This window comes from Crotalus tigris, unplaced genomic scaffold, assembly GCF_016545835.1.
Source record: "Crotalus tigris isolate CLP2741 ecotype Arizona unplaced genomic scaffold, ASM1654583v1 scf7180000023608.1681014, whole genome shotgun sequence".
Classification (NCBI taxonomy): Eukaryota; Metazoa; Chordata; class Lepidosauria; order Squamata; family Viperidae; genus Crotalus; species Crotalus tigris.
Window position 1 is genome coordinate 394,903 of NW_024100075.1, and position 15,898 is coordinate 410,800.

The 15,898-nt window shown below is 39.3% G+C and overlaps 1 protein-coding gene across 1 annotated transcript in view; it reads right to left on the reverse strand.

Moving 5' to 3' along the window:
* The window catches only part of BCL2 (BCL2 apoptosis regulator), a 136,243-nt gene extending 122,895 nt beyond the window's left edge, over nucleotides 1–13,348 (reverse strand). Inside the window, exons 1-3 of the mRNA XM_039319687.1 lie at nucleotides 13,233–13,348; nucleotides 12,590–12,696; nucleotides 11,483–12,333 (exon numbers count right to left, since the gene is read on the reverse strand). Coding sequence (XP_039175621.1) covers nucleotides 11,483–12,016 — 534 coding nt within the window. The 5' untranslated portion in view covers nucleotides 12,017–12,333; nucleotides 12,590–12,696; nucleotides 13,233–13,348. The remainder of the gene's footprint in view (nucleotides 1–11,482; nucleotides 12,334–12,589; nucleotides 12,697–13,232) is intronic.
* Between the last annotated feature and the right edge of the window lie 2,550 nt (nucleotides 13,349–15,898).

The window sequence follows — 15,898 nt, forward strand, 5'->3', positions numbered from 1 at the left end:
AATACTGGTAGTTTCCGGCGTATAAGACGACGTTCTAGGAATGCGGCCCGGCTATAAAGATGGGGGTCGTCTTATACGCTGGGTCGCCTTGTATGCCGGCATTTACGGTACATAAATTACCTATCCTCAAAACTTTCCAATAATGTTGGGGGGGGTTGGATAATAAATTTGTTTAGGGAAATTAAGTTGACTGAATTATTTAACTTGTCCCATCAGCCTTAATGGATGAATTACTTAACTAGTTTAAATGAGAAATATAACCACTACCCATAGATTGTTTCTATTAATATGTTTAATTTCAGCTTGTTACTTGTTGTGGAAGTATTATACAAATCAAGAAAATTAAGAAATCCTTTAGTACAGAGTTTAGCGTACATAGCTTGTATTTATAATATCCCTAGTTTAATATCTTGGGTCTGGAAAAATGTGAAAATCTTGAGGAGCTATTGATAGTCAAGTAATGAGTTTGAATGAGGCTAGGAACTAGGAGGGCGTGTGTTCTAGTTCCACCTTAGCTACAAAGCCAGCTGGGTTGTCTTGAGCTAGTCACTTTCCGTCAGCCCTAGTAAGGAGGCAATGGCAAACCTCTTTGGAAAAACCTTGCCAAAAAAACTGCAGAAACTTTCTCAAGAGGTCTTCAAGAATCAGATACGATTCAAAAAAACACAAAGTAATAGTTCTGACACAGTCTAATAAGCACTTTTTTATACTCCTAGAAAAAAAGGATTTATCTAGCATATCTCCAAATGAGTACGATTAAGCTAAGAATAGAGTGGATCTATAATGCTAATGGCAGTATTATTTCAACAATGCTGCTAAAGCAGTGTTCATTTGGAAGAAAAAATGAATTTGCAGGGCATTTTAAAAAAATGTCAAGCAATGCCATTTTCAAAAACCATTTTTAGATTATTAATGAAGTCAAAAAAAAAATCAGAGCACAGTAAAACTCCTACAACTCATCATCAATATTTGCATATGCCAAATATTCATAGAGATGATATTCAGCTTCCGAAGAAAAGACTTATAATGCTGCATACCTCAGTCTATCATTTTGTTAGATACAGAATGAAACACACTGTGCCAAAATGGCTCTGAAAAACAGTATCTGTGTTGCCAAAAAGCTCAACTCCCTTCTCATAGCTGAGGTATTTATTGCTGTTTGGTCACAGTCCCGCAGAACCAGCATTTGCTGCATGAAGATTATAAATGATGCATAAACCCTATTTTCCAGTTTGTATGAGAAAGGAAAGAGATGTATTCATAGACCACAAACATCAAAAGAAGGAGTTTATCACTCAAGTTGAAAAACTGATTGGTCATTTAGGAATTAAATTCTTGGCCAGGATACGAAATCTTATGGCTGCTCAAGGCTCCATACATAATAACTAAGTCCCTCTGCCATTTGGTATGATTGAATTATTTATCTGAATACAACTGTTTCTTAAATAATAGCTTACAACAAGCTGAGAGTGAGTTGCCCTATTTCTTTCTCTAATAAGAAATAGTGTGTTGTCAAATAAGGCAATTTAATCTCACTATTAATAATGTTCTTTCTAACCATTTGCAGCACTCCCGTTCGTATCTTTCTTTATTCATCCCAAAATATATTTTTTTTCCAAATTTGATTCTCCTTTTCTGTGAGCTAGTATTATACCATCACCGTATATGCAAACACTTACGAATGATCTTCTATTTACTCCATTCTTATGTGGGTTGAAATTGTGACTTACAAGTCTAACATTTAAATTCTACAGATTTCACCCAAAGCCCACTAAAACGTTCCCATAGTATTTAATAAACTGAGAATTACCAGCTGAATGAGAAAGGTGCAATTACAGAATCTCAGTAAGACTTTAAACTCCACACACTTCATCTCTGAAACAACAAAGACACCTCTATTTTCTGTCATGATTAAAAATGCATTCAACTGAATCGGAGGATGGCTGAACTTCAGGTCTGTAGAGAGACTAAGATAAAAATGTTGAAACACTGGGGGCCAATGCACGATGTCTCTGTATATGTGTGTGATTATCAAGCTAAAATCGAACATGGGAGAAAAAGAGAGGGGGAAAAATGGATGGTGCATGCAGCTGCATTTCTTATGGTACTCTCTGACCATTGACATTTAGGAGACTGGAACTGCGTCATGACTAGAAAGCACAACAGAGTTGGAAAGCACATTAGGCAGGCAGTCAACTGGAACAAAAGAGAGCTGCAATTTAGCAATAGCAGAATAAAAGCATGTAAAAACAAATCAAACATAAAGTCAGCAGGGTAAGCATATGACTCTAAAAGCACTTTTTCCAGAGTTTTGTACTCCCACTCTTTTACAAACACATACAAATCACAATGCCTTGTGATTATAAAACTGCAGCATTGTTAAAGCAGAATTCTTTCTGATTACAAAAATATACTAAGTTTAGTCTCTGGTATTCTCAGGTACGACTGCTAAAATACCCGTTCTTAACCACTGCCAGTCAGAGTTGACAGGGCTAGGCTAGATAAGCCAGCAGTCTGATTTAGCATAGGGTACAATCATAAGCAGCCAAAATTTATTCATGCAGGACATAGCTGGATAAATGACAGAGAATCATGTATGATATTAAAATTCAATGTTTTAAAATTGGAATATAAAGAACAAAACATTTATATTCTTCATCAGCAGTACCCTGAAGTTCTTCTCACAGAGATTAAAAATTTTCATAAATTTCTCACAAGAGTCCTAGGGCAGATAATTCAGCCTGTTGCATCATTCGCTCTATGTAGATTTCTAGAATCTGTTGTCTTCACCATAACATCCATACCACCAACATTTTACGGTGGATATGGATACAGAATGCCTATGGAAAGGAGATTGCTAAACATTTGCAATTTCGTGTTAAGTGGAATTTTCATAGAAGTTTGGTACTGGGAAAAACCAAACCAAACCAAAACCTTGGTTCTTTAAAGCAGGGGTCCCCAATCCCTGGTCCGTGGACCGGTAGTAGGCCACGGCATGCCAGCAACCAATCCACACAAATAAGCAAAATCCCATCCATGGGATGCAAGCAGCAAACAAAACCACACACTCTCCAGTCCGTAGAAAAACCTTTCTCCGTAGAATCAGTCCCTGGTGCCCAAAAGGTTGGGGACCTCTGCTTTAAAGGGACATGAGCCAAGAATAAAGAACAGCAGATTGGGAGAGACACCTATATAAGAAACCAAAAACCCAAAGATCCTGGGTGATACAATATCCTTCAATAAACACTTTTCCCACTTGAACACATTCACTAGTATTAGTCACTAGAACTAAATTATTAGAACATAGGGGACATTTGGTCTCTCTGCCTTCTTATACATTTTTTAAAAGTTGTAAATAGCTTTTTATCTTAAAACTTCACAGAGCACTTCAGCCAACTGTTTTATAACTTAATTACAAGTATACAAGAGTTAATTTTAATAGTAGAAAAGCAGACAGAGGTTTATTCAAATACTATGTCCACTGTTTATGGGCTAAAGCAGGGGTCCCCAACCTGTGGGCCACGGCCTAGGACCAATTGACACCAAAGACACGGCATGTTTTCTATCATATTGAGTATACGGATCTTGAAGTTTAACTTCAGCCTATAATTTTGCAAATCAGTTCATGGGTTCTTATTTGTAGTATCATATGACATACTGGAAAAATGTTTTGATGTCTACTGAATTCAAATTCACTATGAAAAACCAGTTTCTTCATATAATGAATATGTATATTTATGGTAAGATCATAAACAAATGACATTGGGACAGAATGGTGAAGTAAAGGATAGAACGTGGAGGAAAAAAGACATGGATGGGAAGAAGCTAGATGAACTACAGGAAGAGGAAACTTAAGTCTTTTATTAAAAGTATTAGAAGGGATCTTAATCTTCCAGCAAAATGAATATAAATTAGACATAAGGAAAAATGATGCAGAAGCTCCCTGCAAGAAAGTGAGAAGTATTATATTACTAAAATATCAAATAGGCATGTGGAATTATAGTGACAAACTATGAAAAAGATGCTTGGAATACCATCATAATAAAAATTGTAAGAAAATGCATGATTTCTGCAATAAATGAATATTTCAATAAATGAAATATGAAAAATGAAGAAATATATATTTTCACAGAGAAAAGGGAAGTTGCAAACTATCCAAAAAGAAAGCAAGAAAAGATAAAAAGAGGCTGGAAAATATAGAACAATTCTGACATAAATAAAATTGTTTTTGAAGTGGGTGGATAGAGGTAGACTTTACACAAGCAGACTATACAAGAGTGAAAGATTTAAAAATAAAAGTGACAGAAGTATTGGAGAGGAAAATAAAATGAAAGAAATAAATATTTTATAGGTTTGAATGGACATGAAAGACCTAATCCAATAAAGAATAATGAAAAGGAAGCCATAAATGTAGTGAAACTGTTGAAGAATGATAAGAATGAAGAATAGATAGTGAAGAAAATAAAGATGATGTAATTATCAAAATGTTAAAATGTGAATGTGGATAGCTTATGGAGTAATTATGCAATTATATGTTCCTCATGTTTCAAAGAATGTTGTTATTAGTCCCTAATACCAAGGGAAAAGAAATTTATGTGAATGCAAAAATAATAGGATTAATTTATTAAGTGTGCCTGGGAAGATTTTTGATAGGAATCTGAACCAAAAGATACAACAGGTGACTATAACAAAATGTGAGCTTCAGATTGGTTAGGATATGTGTACTGTTTGTTTGTTTGTTCTTCAGCAGGTGATTAAAAAAGTATGAATGTGATAAAGAAAACAGAAAAAGGGTATGAGAAACATTGTTGAATTATGGAACATGGTTGTGCTATTATTGAGCTGAAGGCTGATTGGTTAATGGGGTAAGATCAGTATGCTAGGGAATAAATTGTATGCATACCGAACAGTGCAAACATGAGCCAGGAGTAAAACAATTTAAACAATTAAATAAGATGATATTCTGCTTTTATAACTCTTCACTGTATATTGAATACCTAACTAAGTAAAGTTTTTTTTAAAAAAAAGTCATTAGAAGTGTATTGATTGGGGATATTTAAAAATAGAAGACTACATATGAATTAGTCACTGGACATGATAGAAGCAAGAATGGATTGCAAGAATAGAAAAGTATAGACAGCTGTGATGAATAATGTTGGAGTAAACTAGGTTTAGATTTCCTTTCCTTGTGCTTTCTGCCTTTAATTTGTTTTGCTTACTAGAACATATCCTTTTTCTGCACTTTGATAATGTTGCTTACTTTGAAAGGGAATAGCATTTTGGTATGTATGTGTGTGCCTATGCATAAACATTACTTTTTCAACAGAGTCAAAATATTACATTGTGAACTATCAAATCTGAAGTTTAAAGTTCTAAATATAGAAACAAGTAAATATTTCAAATTCTTTACTTGTTTTAAAGGTACTTCCCATCCTCTGTTAAATCACATAAGACCCAACAAGTTACATAATGGATTCAGAAGGATCTAGGGCAGGGGTAGGCAACCTTGGCTCTTTTATGACTTGTGGACTTCAACTCCCAGAATTCCTGAGCTGGCTCAGGAATTCTGGGAGTTGAAGTCCACGAGTCATAAAAGAGCCAAGGTTGCCTACCCCTGATCTAGGGAAAGAGGTAAAGACACAATCTATTTCCAATCTGAGGTTACAATCACAAATTAAGCCAATTATCTTCTGGTATCTGGGCACCCCCAGACGTACATGAAGAAAGCAATAGGTAAAGATATAAAACATATGTATTTGGCCAACCTGATTATCAATGAGAACTCACTAATACTGAATAACTTTCACAGCTCAAAAATAGTTTTTATTTGTTGAGACTATACATGTTCATCTGCAGAAGGAAACCAGGTGAAAAACATGCCAGTTTAAATACTGTCTTGATAGGCCTGAATTCATCAAACATAGCTGTCCTCCTCTTCAACAGTCTTCCAAAACAGAAAAACAAAAAAGAAATAAAAAACAATATTTCCAATGAAATTCACAGCCAGTTGAACACATACAAGATAACAAAGGCCACATATCAGGGGCATGAGGAGACAAAAGGATGTTACTTGAAACGCTTCTCAACTGTGAGCACAAAGTGAAGGACAGTCCCAAAACAAGGTGAGAAGGCACATTTACATCAAGTAATCTGAAAGACGATTATTACTCATTCTCTTTTTAGGATTTCAGCAGCTATTGGAAGACCTAGGGATCTGACAACCTTGGTTCACTATCACAGAATGCTTCAAATAACGCTTTCACTAAAATGTCCTAAGCATACGGGACCTACAACAAAAAGTGTGGAATGCAATGCTTCCATTCTTTCTATTTTCTATTTATTTTTATTCCTCTCCCCCCCCCCAATAATTAATGACCATGTTGTGGAAACTAAGTTAAATTTTTTCTACCTGAAGTTATTTGGACATACTTTCCTTTTGAAACTTTTGTCTTCTTTATACATTTTACACTTCAGCAAGATTCAGGATTCCTCAAACTTCCCTCTCTTGGGCAATGTTTCTCAACCCTGGGACCTTTAAATGTATGGATTTCAACTCCCATGCTGGCTGGAGAACTCTGGGAGTTTTTTGCCCATATATTTTCAAGTCCCAGGGTTGAGAAACACTTGCTTTGGGGCATAGATTATATTATTCTGGTTACATAAGAAACTGTTGAAATGTGAAGTGCTTCTTTGTTGAGATTCTGGCATGTCCCCATCCCTATTCTTGGCCTATCCCTTCTGATTTTCTCTTGTTTCCTTTCAACAAACCATCAGAATTCTATGGTGAACAAGAACTTTTTTTTTAAGTTTTCCTTCCCTCCTAATAATGATAATAATTACTGCAGAAGAGAATTTTTTTCCTAATGACTTCTTTAATTCTATAAGCCTTCAAATTTCTTGAACTCTGCCAATACCTCCCTCTTGTGTATAAGTGATGCATTTTGACTCCATACATAACGGCATGCATGTGGACATTGAAAATAGCAGATATGGTAAACTCATAAGAAGAACCAATTAATAGCTTTATTCAATAAATGTTTAATGAGCAATTAAGTCCCCTGTACTCAGCAAAGCCAGGAAGGGCACTCTAAGACTTTCCAAAGTAAAGCTCTAGTGTGTATTATTAGATGAACATCCTCCAGTTAGGAAACATTTAAAAGGCTATGTAATGGAAGCAAAAACAAGATTTCTCTGATGGGCTGCTAACGCAGAATCTAAAGTTTAATCTTTTTGGCACATCTGAACACTACAAAAAAGAGCCATATGCTAGGCTATAACCAAGCATTCTTAATATGCAATCTATCTAGTATCTCCACACTTGACTTGTCAAACGATGATTCTTCCAAGAAAAATATAAACTCGATGTTAATCACACTCTGTATCTACCAAAGTCAAATTTCTAATATATAAATGGCTGATCAGCTTTCATCACTTCTAGAAAAAGTAATTCTCTAGAAAAGGGAGTGAGCAAAAGGGGGAAATCACAGACGCTACAAATTAACATCAAATGATACAACTGGAAAACATTTATTTTACCCAATGCACAAAAACCTACTTATTAGCAGCTTTGAAGCAAGATAGTAAATACTCAGTTTCTACTGCTATTAATGGCTTTTTGCAAAATTAATACTGTGACATTTTGAATTGACATGCAAATAATTTGTGCTCTCTTGTGCCACCCAGAAAGCAAGTCATGCGTTTTTGTTTCATCTGATGATAACAGCTAGTTCTGAGGCAGAAAAAAAAAAGCTGTTCTCTAGGAGAAAAGTATTTCCAAAGTTAAAGTTAAGACATGCCAGGTAGAGAACTTTTGTTAATTTAATTTAAAGGAAGCCAATTCTGAAACATAACACATGTGTTAATTCAAAATATTCCCATATCTTTCATGATATGGCCATCAGATGGATTGCAATGCATTTGATGACTAAGAGATAAATGTGTCAACCTGAAAATGGTATTTTAGTATAGGATCTGTAACAATGCTGTCAAAATGATGACATGTGCAACATGGCATCATTGCACAATTATTAGGTAGACTATATAAGTGACTGTATAGTCACTTCAAACGATTATTTCTTTCTGACAGATGGTGAAGAAATGAAAGAGTTGGGGAAACAATTAAGAAGTGGACTGGTAAAGATTAAGGACAAATTTGACACACATGAATAAGCTCTTGTTGAAGCTTATGCCATAGCAGTAGAAGCAGCAAAAGATTTATTTTTCTCTCAGCCTATTGCTTCAGCACAATGTCATCCCGCCAAGTGAACCATTTCTTGCATTCTGAACCCTGCATAGACTACAGGTGAATCTTCAGCAGTTCAATGTCAAATGTTTGTGCTATACTTTGAAAGTTAAATTGCTCATGCTTTCTCAAAGCAAAGGATAGATTTTGAGATGGTACCTGGTCGTGCAATTTTTATAACTGATGGAGAATTTTGCTGCTTTAGAATGTGGTTAAATGGGCTGGAGTGGCCAATTTCTCGCTTGGATCTTCCCTATCTGGCCTGTTAATGTATGGCATAGTGTAATGGATATAGTGCTGGATTAGAACTAGGAAAACCCAAGTTCAAAATTAATATCAGACATGAATATTCATTGGATAATGTTGGGCCAGCCTTGGTCTAATCTGGTCACAGACTGATGTAAGGAAAAAATTGGAGATGAGAGCACCACGTACTCTATCTTGAACTTCAAGATGAAAGGTGGAAAAATAAATCTAACATACAAGCAAATAAATGAAGTTGCCAATAATTACTTGACTAACTGTGTTAATGGACATTGTGGGTGATTCTTGAAGGAGGCCATTCTCACTTTAATAAAAGAGTGCTGCTAAAGCCTATGTTAAATTTGTTTGGATAATAATTAGTCACATTTTGCATTTTTAGGAAGATCTAAAGGAAATAGTAACTGTACAACTATGTACTTCTTTCTAATTTGGAAAAAAAAAGTTTAGGATAAATGATGAGCCGTGGTGGCGGACTGGTTAGAATGCAGTATTGCAGGCTAATTCTGCTGACTGCCAGGGGTTCAGTCCTCACCGGCTCAAGATTGACTCCGCCCTTCATCCTTCCGAGGTCGGTAAAAGGAGGAGCCAGATTGTTGGGGGCAAGATGCTGACTCTGTAAACCGCTTAGAGAAGGCTGTAAAGCATTGTGAAGCAGTATGTAAGTCTAAGTGCTATTGCTAGTCCTATACTCTGTGTTTATTATGCTGGTCCTTTTGATGATATTCAATACTGTTAATCTGGTTTCCTTCTAAGGCAGTTACCTGGATTAGAACCTTGGGGAATTGCTCTGCATTAAGTTCACTTGTTTCTGATACTGCTGAGACACTGTAACTCATATCTGGCCATTGGTTTCTGTGGTATGTTTTAAACCTCTACATGAAACCATTCTGAGAGGTAATTTGATGGTTTGTCTCATCACATGAGGATGACACCTGGCTCTATATATTTTCAACTCATGTCTAGGAGTATGGAACTATTGAAGGACTGGCTAGAAAAAAAATATAGATTGATTATTCATTAACAAATGACTATGAGATGTTAAACTGGTTGGAACATGGGTAAGAGAGTCTTCTGCAATAGAATCTACTACCAGAAGAATGATCTTTCAGGAGGGTTTACATTGTCCTGTTTATCTCCTTGCCTTTTCTTGAGCAATAAGGATATTTGGATTTGATTTGGTATTTAATTCTCAGCTTGTTTTTGTTATGTTCTTTCAAGTACTGTATGGCTCCAATTTTAGGTTTGGTATGTGTGCAAGTTCTCGAAGTTCAATTACTATATTTAATATTTGCAGTAGAGTTTTCCAACTAAAAGTACATGACATGCATCTGGTTATGGGTAGCAAAGCTGCATGAAGGTATGTGTCTATTTATTCTCTCCTAAACAATGCAGGCAACATTAGGTATAGGATTAGGCTGCTAGTCCTGTCATGTTATATGCCTTGTATAAACAAAGATAATGCATACATTATTAACTGTAATATAAAAAAGATGCTATGTTGACTCAAAATGAAAATCCAGGAAATTTCAAAATGGACAGTTATTCGATGTATATAGCATGTGATGAGCATATGATTGATTTGAGTAATATAAAGGCTTCACTTTCTAGATCCAACTGACTCAATAATATGTCTTGGGTATTTTTGTTCTCTATTGATTTATAACTTGTCTTCTAATTTCTTCAAACATTCCAATTTCTTCCATAACAATAGAAGCATGACATATACTATTAACTCAGATTTTGGGGGGGGGGAAGGGGGATTCCCTACATTTTTCGGAGGAGGAAATGGGTGTTATAAACTAGGGGTCCCCAATCCCCAGTCCATGGACCAATACCGGGCTGCGACCTGCCAGCAACCCATCTGCACAAACAAGCAAAGCCCCATCCACGAGATGCAGGCAGCACACAAAACCACACACCTTCCAGTCCGCAGAAAAACCTCTCTCCACGGAACCGGTCTCTGGTGCCCAAAAGGTTGGGGACCTGTTATAAACATCTGATTATAAAATCCAAGTAAAATCACTTTTGTACCCCTTTTCTTCCTATGTTTTTAATTCTATTTTGATTCTACTATAATTCATTTTATCATGCAGACTTTCTACTTGTGCACTGAATCTAACTAAAACTTATTAAAGGAAATGCACCTGAATGTTAGTCAAGTAATAACATACTAAAAATATATTAAAATGTTATTACATCTTTGCTATCCCAGACACATTACCAAATTTCTTTACTTGTATAAGCTGTTTTATATAAGCTTAACTGCTTAAGGTGGCCCTTATAAAGAACATTTATCCGCACAATAAGGACTCCAAACTTAGAATAAGTCATAAACAGTTGAAGTAGGGCAGGGTTATTGGGGGGGGGTTTGCTTTTTTCAGTCTAAATTTAAAAAAAAAATACTCTGCACATGCCATTATTAGCGGCTTCATTGCTAACTTTTCTCTCTTCTGATTCACTTGTGATCTCATTTACCAGCAACTTTCACAATACCCAGTGAATGACATCAGTGACTAAGTATTGATTAAAACAAGATAGGGAATACTCCCTCTGACTAGAGAGAGCATAGCTCAACACAGCCATCAGGAAACCAAAAGGAATTGCAGGTCAATATTGCTGGAACACCTTACTTTCTACCTTGACCTTGGTAGGACAACTGATGTTCATTCAAAGTAAGCAAGATGGTGAAAAGATCTGTATTTTGTATCCTGAAATGATCTTGCTGGTAACAGAAGAACAATATTATGGTACATTTCAATAACTAATCAATGGTAACAGGCTGTTGATCTGCAAGAACTGAATTGATTGAAACCATTGTTCACAGATGAATACCAATGACATTCCCAAATAGAAAATACTAGTCATGCAAGCCACACTTGATTCTACTGCAAACATGTCAGTGAAGTGAACCTGAACTAGTGAGATTACTATATCTTGAAAAGGAAACACAGTCAAAGAACACAACCAGCCACGTACCCAGCCTCCATTGTCCTGGATCCAGTTGTGCAGGTGCCTGTTCATGTACTCAGTCATCCATTCAGCAATACTGTCCACCAGAGGTGACATCTCCCGACTGACACTTTCCACACACAGCATGCCACCAAATTCAAAGAATGCCACAATCCTTCCCCAGTTTACTCCATCTCGGAACAGCTCTTCCACAACAGCCATGAAATGACTTCTGGCGGTGACTGGAGTCAAGTGCAGTTGACCAGACATCTGGGTAAAGTCCCTCTGATACCTCCGTGAAAATTCATCACCAGCTTGGCATAGCGTGGAATAAACAACTTGGGGTACAGGATGTACTTCAGTGGCAGCCAAGTTACTAACAGCAGCAGAAGGCAGAGACACCAGCCCTCCAAGAGCAGGAAAGGTCCCAACAGCAGAAGAAACATTTTCTCTGTCTCCACTGGCAACCCAGTCATATCCTTTCTGTGACAGCTTGTAATGGATGTACCTCAGCACTATCTCCCGGTTACTGTAATCTCTTATCCCAGGATGAGCCATCATTTACAACAGAGTGCTGGGAGGGGAATAAAAAGAAAGATAAAATGTCCCCCTCCCCACCCAAAAATTAAAGCAGCCAGTAATAACAAGTGCCAGTGTTATATAGCATCCAGTTCCTTTATTGTGTGTAGTTCCATTTGTGGAGGTGGAGGTGAAGTCCTTAAATCTTAAATCTATTTCTGTCTTCCCAGCGTCTCTTCTTTCGTATATGATAGGGGATGGAGACCAGAGTCAAAATGAAGCCAATATTGTATTCCACATGTAATATTTATTATAAAATTAATGTTCAGAATTCTTCCTTCCTTTGGGTTGAAATACATCTAAAAAGAAAAAAGAAAACCAAATATCCTTTTTCAAAATCGGGTGCTTTTTTCCCCCTCCGTTCTAGGTGATGATCTAGTATATGGAAGAAGATGCTGTGCATACATTTCAATTCTCCTCCCTCCCCCCTCAAAATGATTTACAGATTAAAGCCGCTTCCAATGCAAATTCATGTAAAGCACGTTTAACAAAACTCTTGTTTTTTTTCATAAATAAAAGTTAACACCAAGCAAATTCCCTGTAGAAAATACTTACTGGAATTAGAAATGTCCTTTCCTCTCAAAGGTCCTTATAGAAGAAAAAGCAAACAAAAAACTTCACAGGTCTCTTAAAATATTAAATATAAGGATTTTTTGATGATCCTAAAAAGGGGGGGAAAAATAAAAAAGCAAAAGAGGCTTTTAGCTCCTGTTGAATTAGTCTGATTTCCAAAAATGTTTCTTGGATTTCTGTTTGGATGACATTTCCAAAGATATGTCAGAGCTCACAAATCCTGGTTCTGAACTTCAGAAAGGAGACCAAGCCAAAACAGAGGCAGAAGGGGGGGAAAATAAATTCTGAAAAGCATCAGAGAAATGCATCTTCAGCTTAGGCTCTGGAATTAGTAGGGTGTTCCAGTGCCATAGAACATAGTTTCATTCAGACACGGATCCTGAACTCAATACACCTAAACCATCATCACCAATCACCATCATTCTCTGAAATTATAACCCCCCTCCCCTCTTCTTCGCTGCTTTAACTCCAGCAGACAGACAGACAGCTAGATAGACCCACATCCATAGTTGGGAAGAAGCCAAATAAGTATAAGGCAAAAAGCAAAGAGAAGAGGTGTCTGAAGTATTAATTGATCCTAATTATCCCCCCTCCCCCCACCCTCCCTCCCCGGTGCTCTTGGTACCCCGGGCAGCCTCGTAAAGCTTCCTAGTCACGAGGCGCCTCCTCCTTCTCCAGCGTCGGCTCCAGATTGGATGTGCTGCGTTCGGCGCGGAGGCTCCAGCTGCCGATGGGGAGGTCTCGGCGGCGGGGGAAGGCATAGTCAATGCAGCCGCACACTGGGGGAGGAGACAGAGGAGGAGAGCGCCTAACGCTTCAGGCTCGGCAAATGGGGCAGCCTTTCTTCTAGCCCCACCTCGCTCTTCATTCAAGAAAAGGGGGGGGGGTGGAGAGAAGACGCAGAGGGAGGGCGCAAACTCTCGCCTTTTCGTCGCTGCCACCCCGGACGAGGCTTGCACGGCTGTGCGGCTAAGCTGCCTTTCCCCCCCAAGCCTGGATTTGGTGTGCTTCTTCGCCAGGGCTTCAGGCTCCGATTCCCCTCGCGGGTTGAGGGTGGGTGGTCCAAGATGGGGAAGGATAGACTGGGAGGGGGGGAGTCAGGACGTTCCCCTTGGCTGCTTTTCATTCATTTTTATTGTTTCGATGGATCGATTTTGAAGAGGTCCTGGGAGAGGAAGAGGAAATTGTATTCAAAAGCGCCTCAGAGTTGTACTGGCCGGGCAATCGCTGCGGCAGGTCAAGGGCGCTTAGATCCGAAGAAGAGGAAACAGGCCGAGAAAGGAGAGAAGGCACACTTGTCCGAGACCTCCCAGTAGTTTCCTATGGGAGCTACAACCGCAACCCATCTCCAGCTTTGCAAAAATGTTGGGACTCTAAAGCGGGGGGAAGGAGAATAATATGGTTGAGGAAGTGTGCTATGTAACATCTCAGCTGCCAAAAATATGCGCGTCCAGATTTATTTTTTAGCCAAGTTTAGGAAGCATCCCCCTCTAACAAGCAGCGATGCAAATGTAGCTGCGTCTACAAAGCGGGGGGGGGGAACGTCTCTGTCCTTCATAGTTCCTAATCAGTTTGAGGCAGGCATCTCTCCGAAGTAGAACCGATCCCCGCCCCCCCCCCGTTTTTAGGGTCTCCCAGCAAAAACTGCCCCAAGAAAATCAGTGGGGGTGCGGAGAGGTCGCCATTCGTCCGGACGCGCGTATTCGAAAGTAGGGGCGGGGGAATATTATTTGTATCCATAGGGTGCCACCTGCCGTCCAGCCTGAATGCCTTCATCAGTCTGCAATTTGTCCTTGAATCTCCTTGCTCAGTTTATTCCCGCCTTTTCTTGAAGGGACCATATGGAAAGACTTGTGTATGCTGTCATCGTGTGGGTGAGAAGAGCTGTGCAATTTTCAGTTGGTGGAAGGCGCCCAACCAAGCTCTTCTGTTCTGGGTCTTGTCATAAAAATTTTCGGGTCTAGGGCATTTTATGCACTTTACATCCCGACTCTTAACAAAGCGTTCTCCAGTGTTAAAATAACAGGTTGTTGTCAAATCCCAATTCTTATTGCTGTTCAGTTCTTCTGCCTCCCCTTCCTCCTGCCCTTCAGGATAATGATACACATTATCAGATAATTATCTGCAAATAACACTGTAAAATCTCTTATAATTTAGGCCAGCAATGGCAACCTTATGACATGGATGTTAAGGGGGTAACACGCCATGGCATTTTGGGTGATACGCCAACGCTCATCAATAACCAACTATTCTTGAAAGTTTGCCCCGTTTTTGCACACTTTGGAGGCTGCACAAGAATGAGATGTTCTGCATTACCTCCAGACATTATGCAAGAGGGTCGTGCTTTCACGCATACTCCAAAGATGCATGAGAACGGAATGAGCTTTTGCTTGATTTTGGAGGCTGTAGAAGAGCATTCTGGGAAGCTGCTTCAAGAACAAAGGTCTAGTGCAGTGGTTCTCAACCTGTGGGTCATGACCCCTTTGGGGGGTCTAACGACCCTTTCACAGGAGTCGCCTAAGACCATCAGAAAAAACATATTTCCGATGGTCTTAGGAACCGAGACACCGCTTCTCTATCCGTCTCCGCACGGCTTCGAGCTGGGGGCCATTGCAGCACTGGATTCGTTTCCGTCAAGCATCTCCTAAGGGAGGCTGCGCTGCTTTGTGGCCCTTTCTGTGGAGGAGGCTGAACTAAGCTCTGCTGGCGCTGTCACCCTCTTGGCTCTCCCTCTCCCCGCCTGGGTGTTCCTCCAACCAGGCTGGGCGGAGCGGCCTTCCTGCCCTCCCTCCCCGGCCAGCTGGAGCCAGGCAGGCCGGCGACTTCGGAAGTGAGGCGAGGACAGGTGAGGCACACTGAGCCCTGGGCGTGGCGGGTGAGTGGGCAGCGTTGGTGCGCGCTTGGAGAGCCCTTAGGGTTGGGGGTCACTACAACATGAACTGTATTAAAGGGTCGCAGCATTAGGAAGGTTGAGAACCACTGGGCTAGTGTGACTAGGAGCAGCCTTGGGTAGGCCAGAGTGGTATGTCAACAGAAAGACAACATCACATAAAGGTAAGCGGCACACGGCAGATCCTGAGGGCTGCTGGGCAATCATGCTATTTTCCTAAGCTCATGCACCTTGGGAATGGCACAAGGTGGCCCTTTTGAGTGGCTGGTCTGGCATTAGGGCTGAAGTTGAAGCCTGAGTCTCTACTTTAGGCCCAGTCTCAGAGCTGCCACAGAGTGCTGATGTTCAGAGTGGGCTTGATGGGGATTGAGGTAGAGAATTGTTTTTCTTTTGTTGGGGGG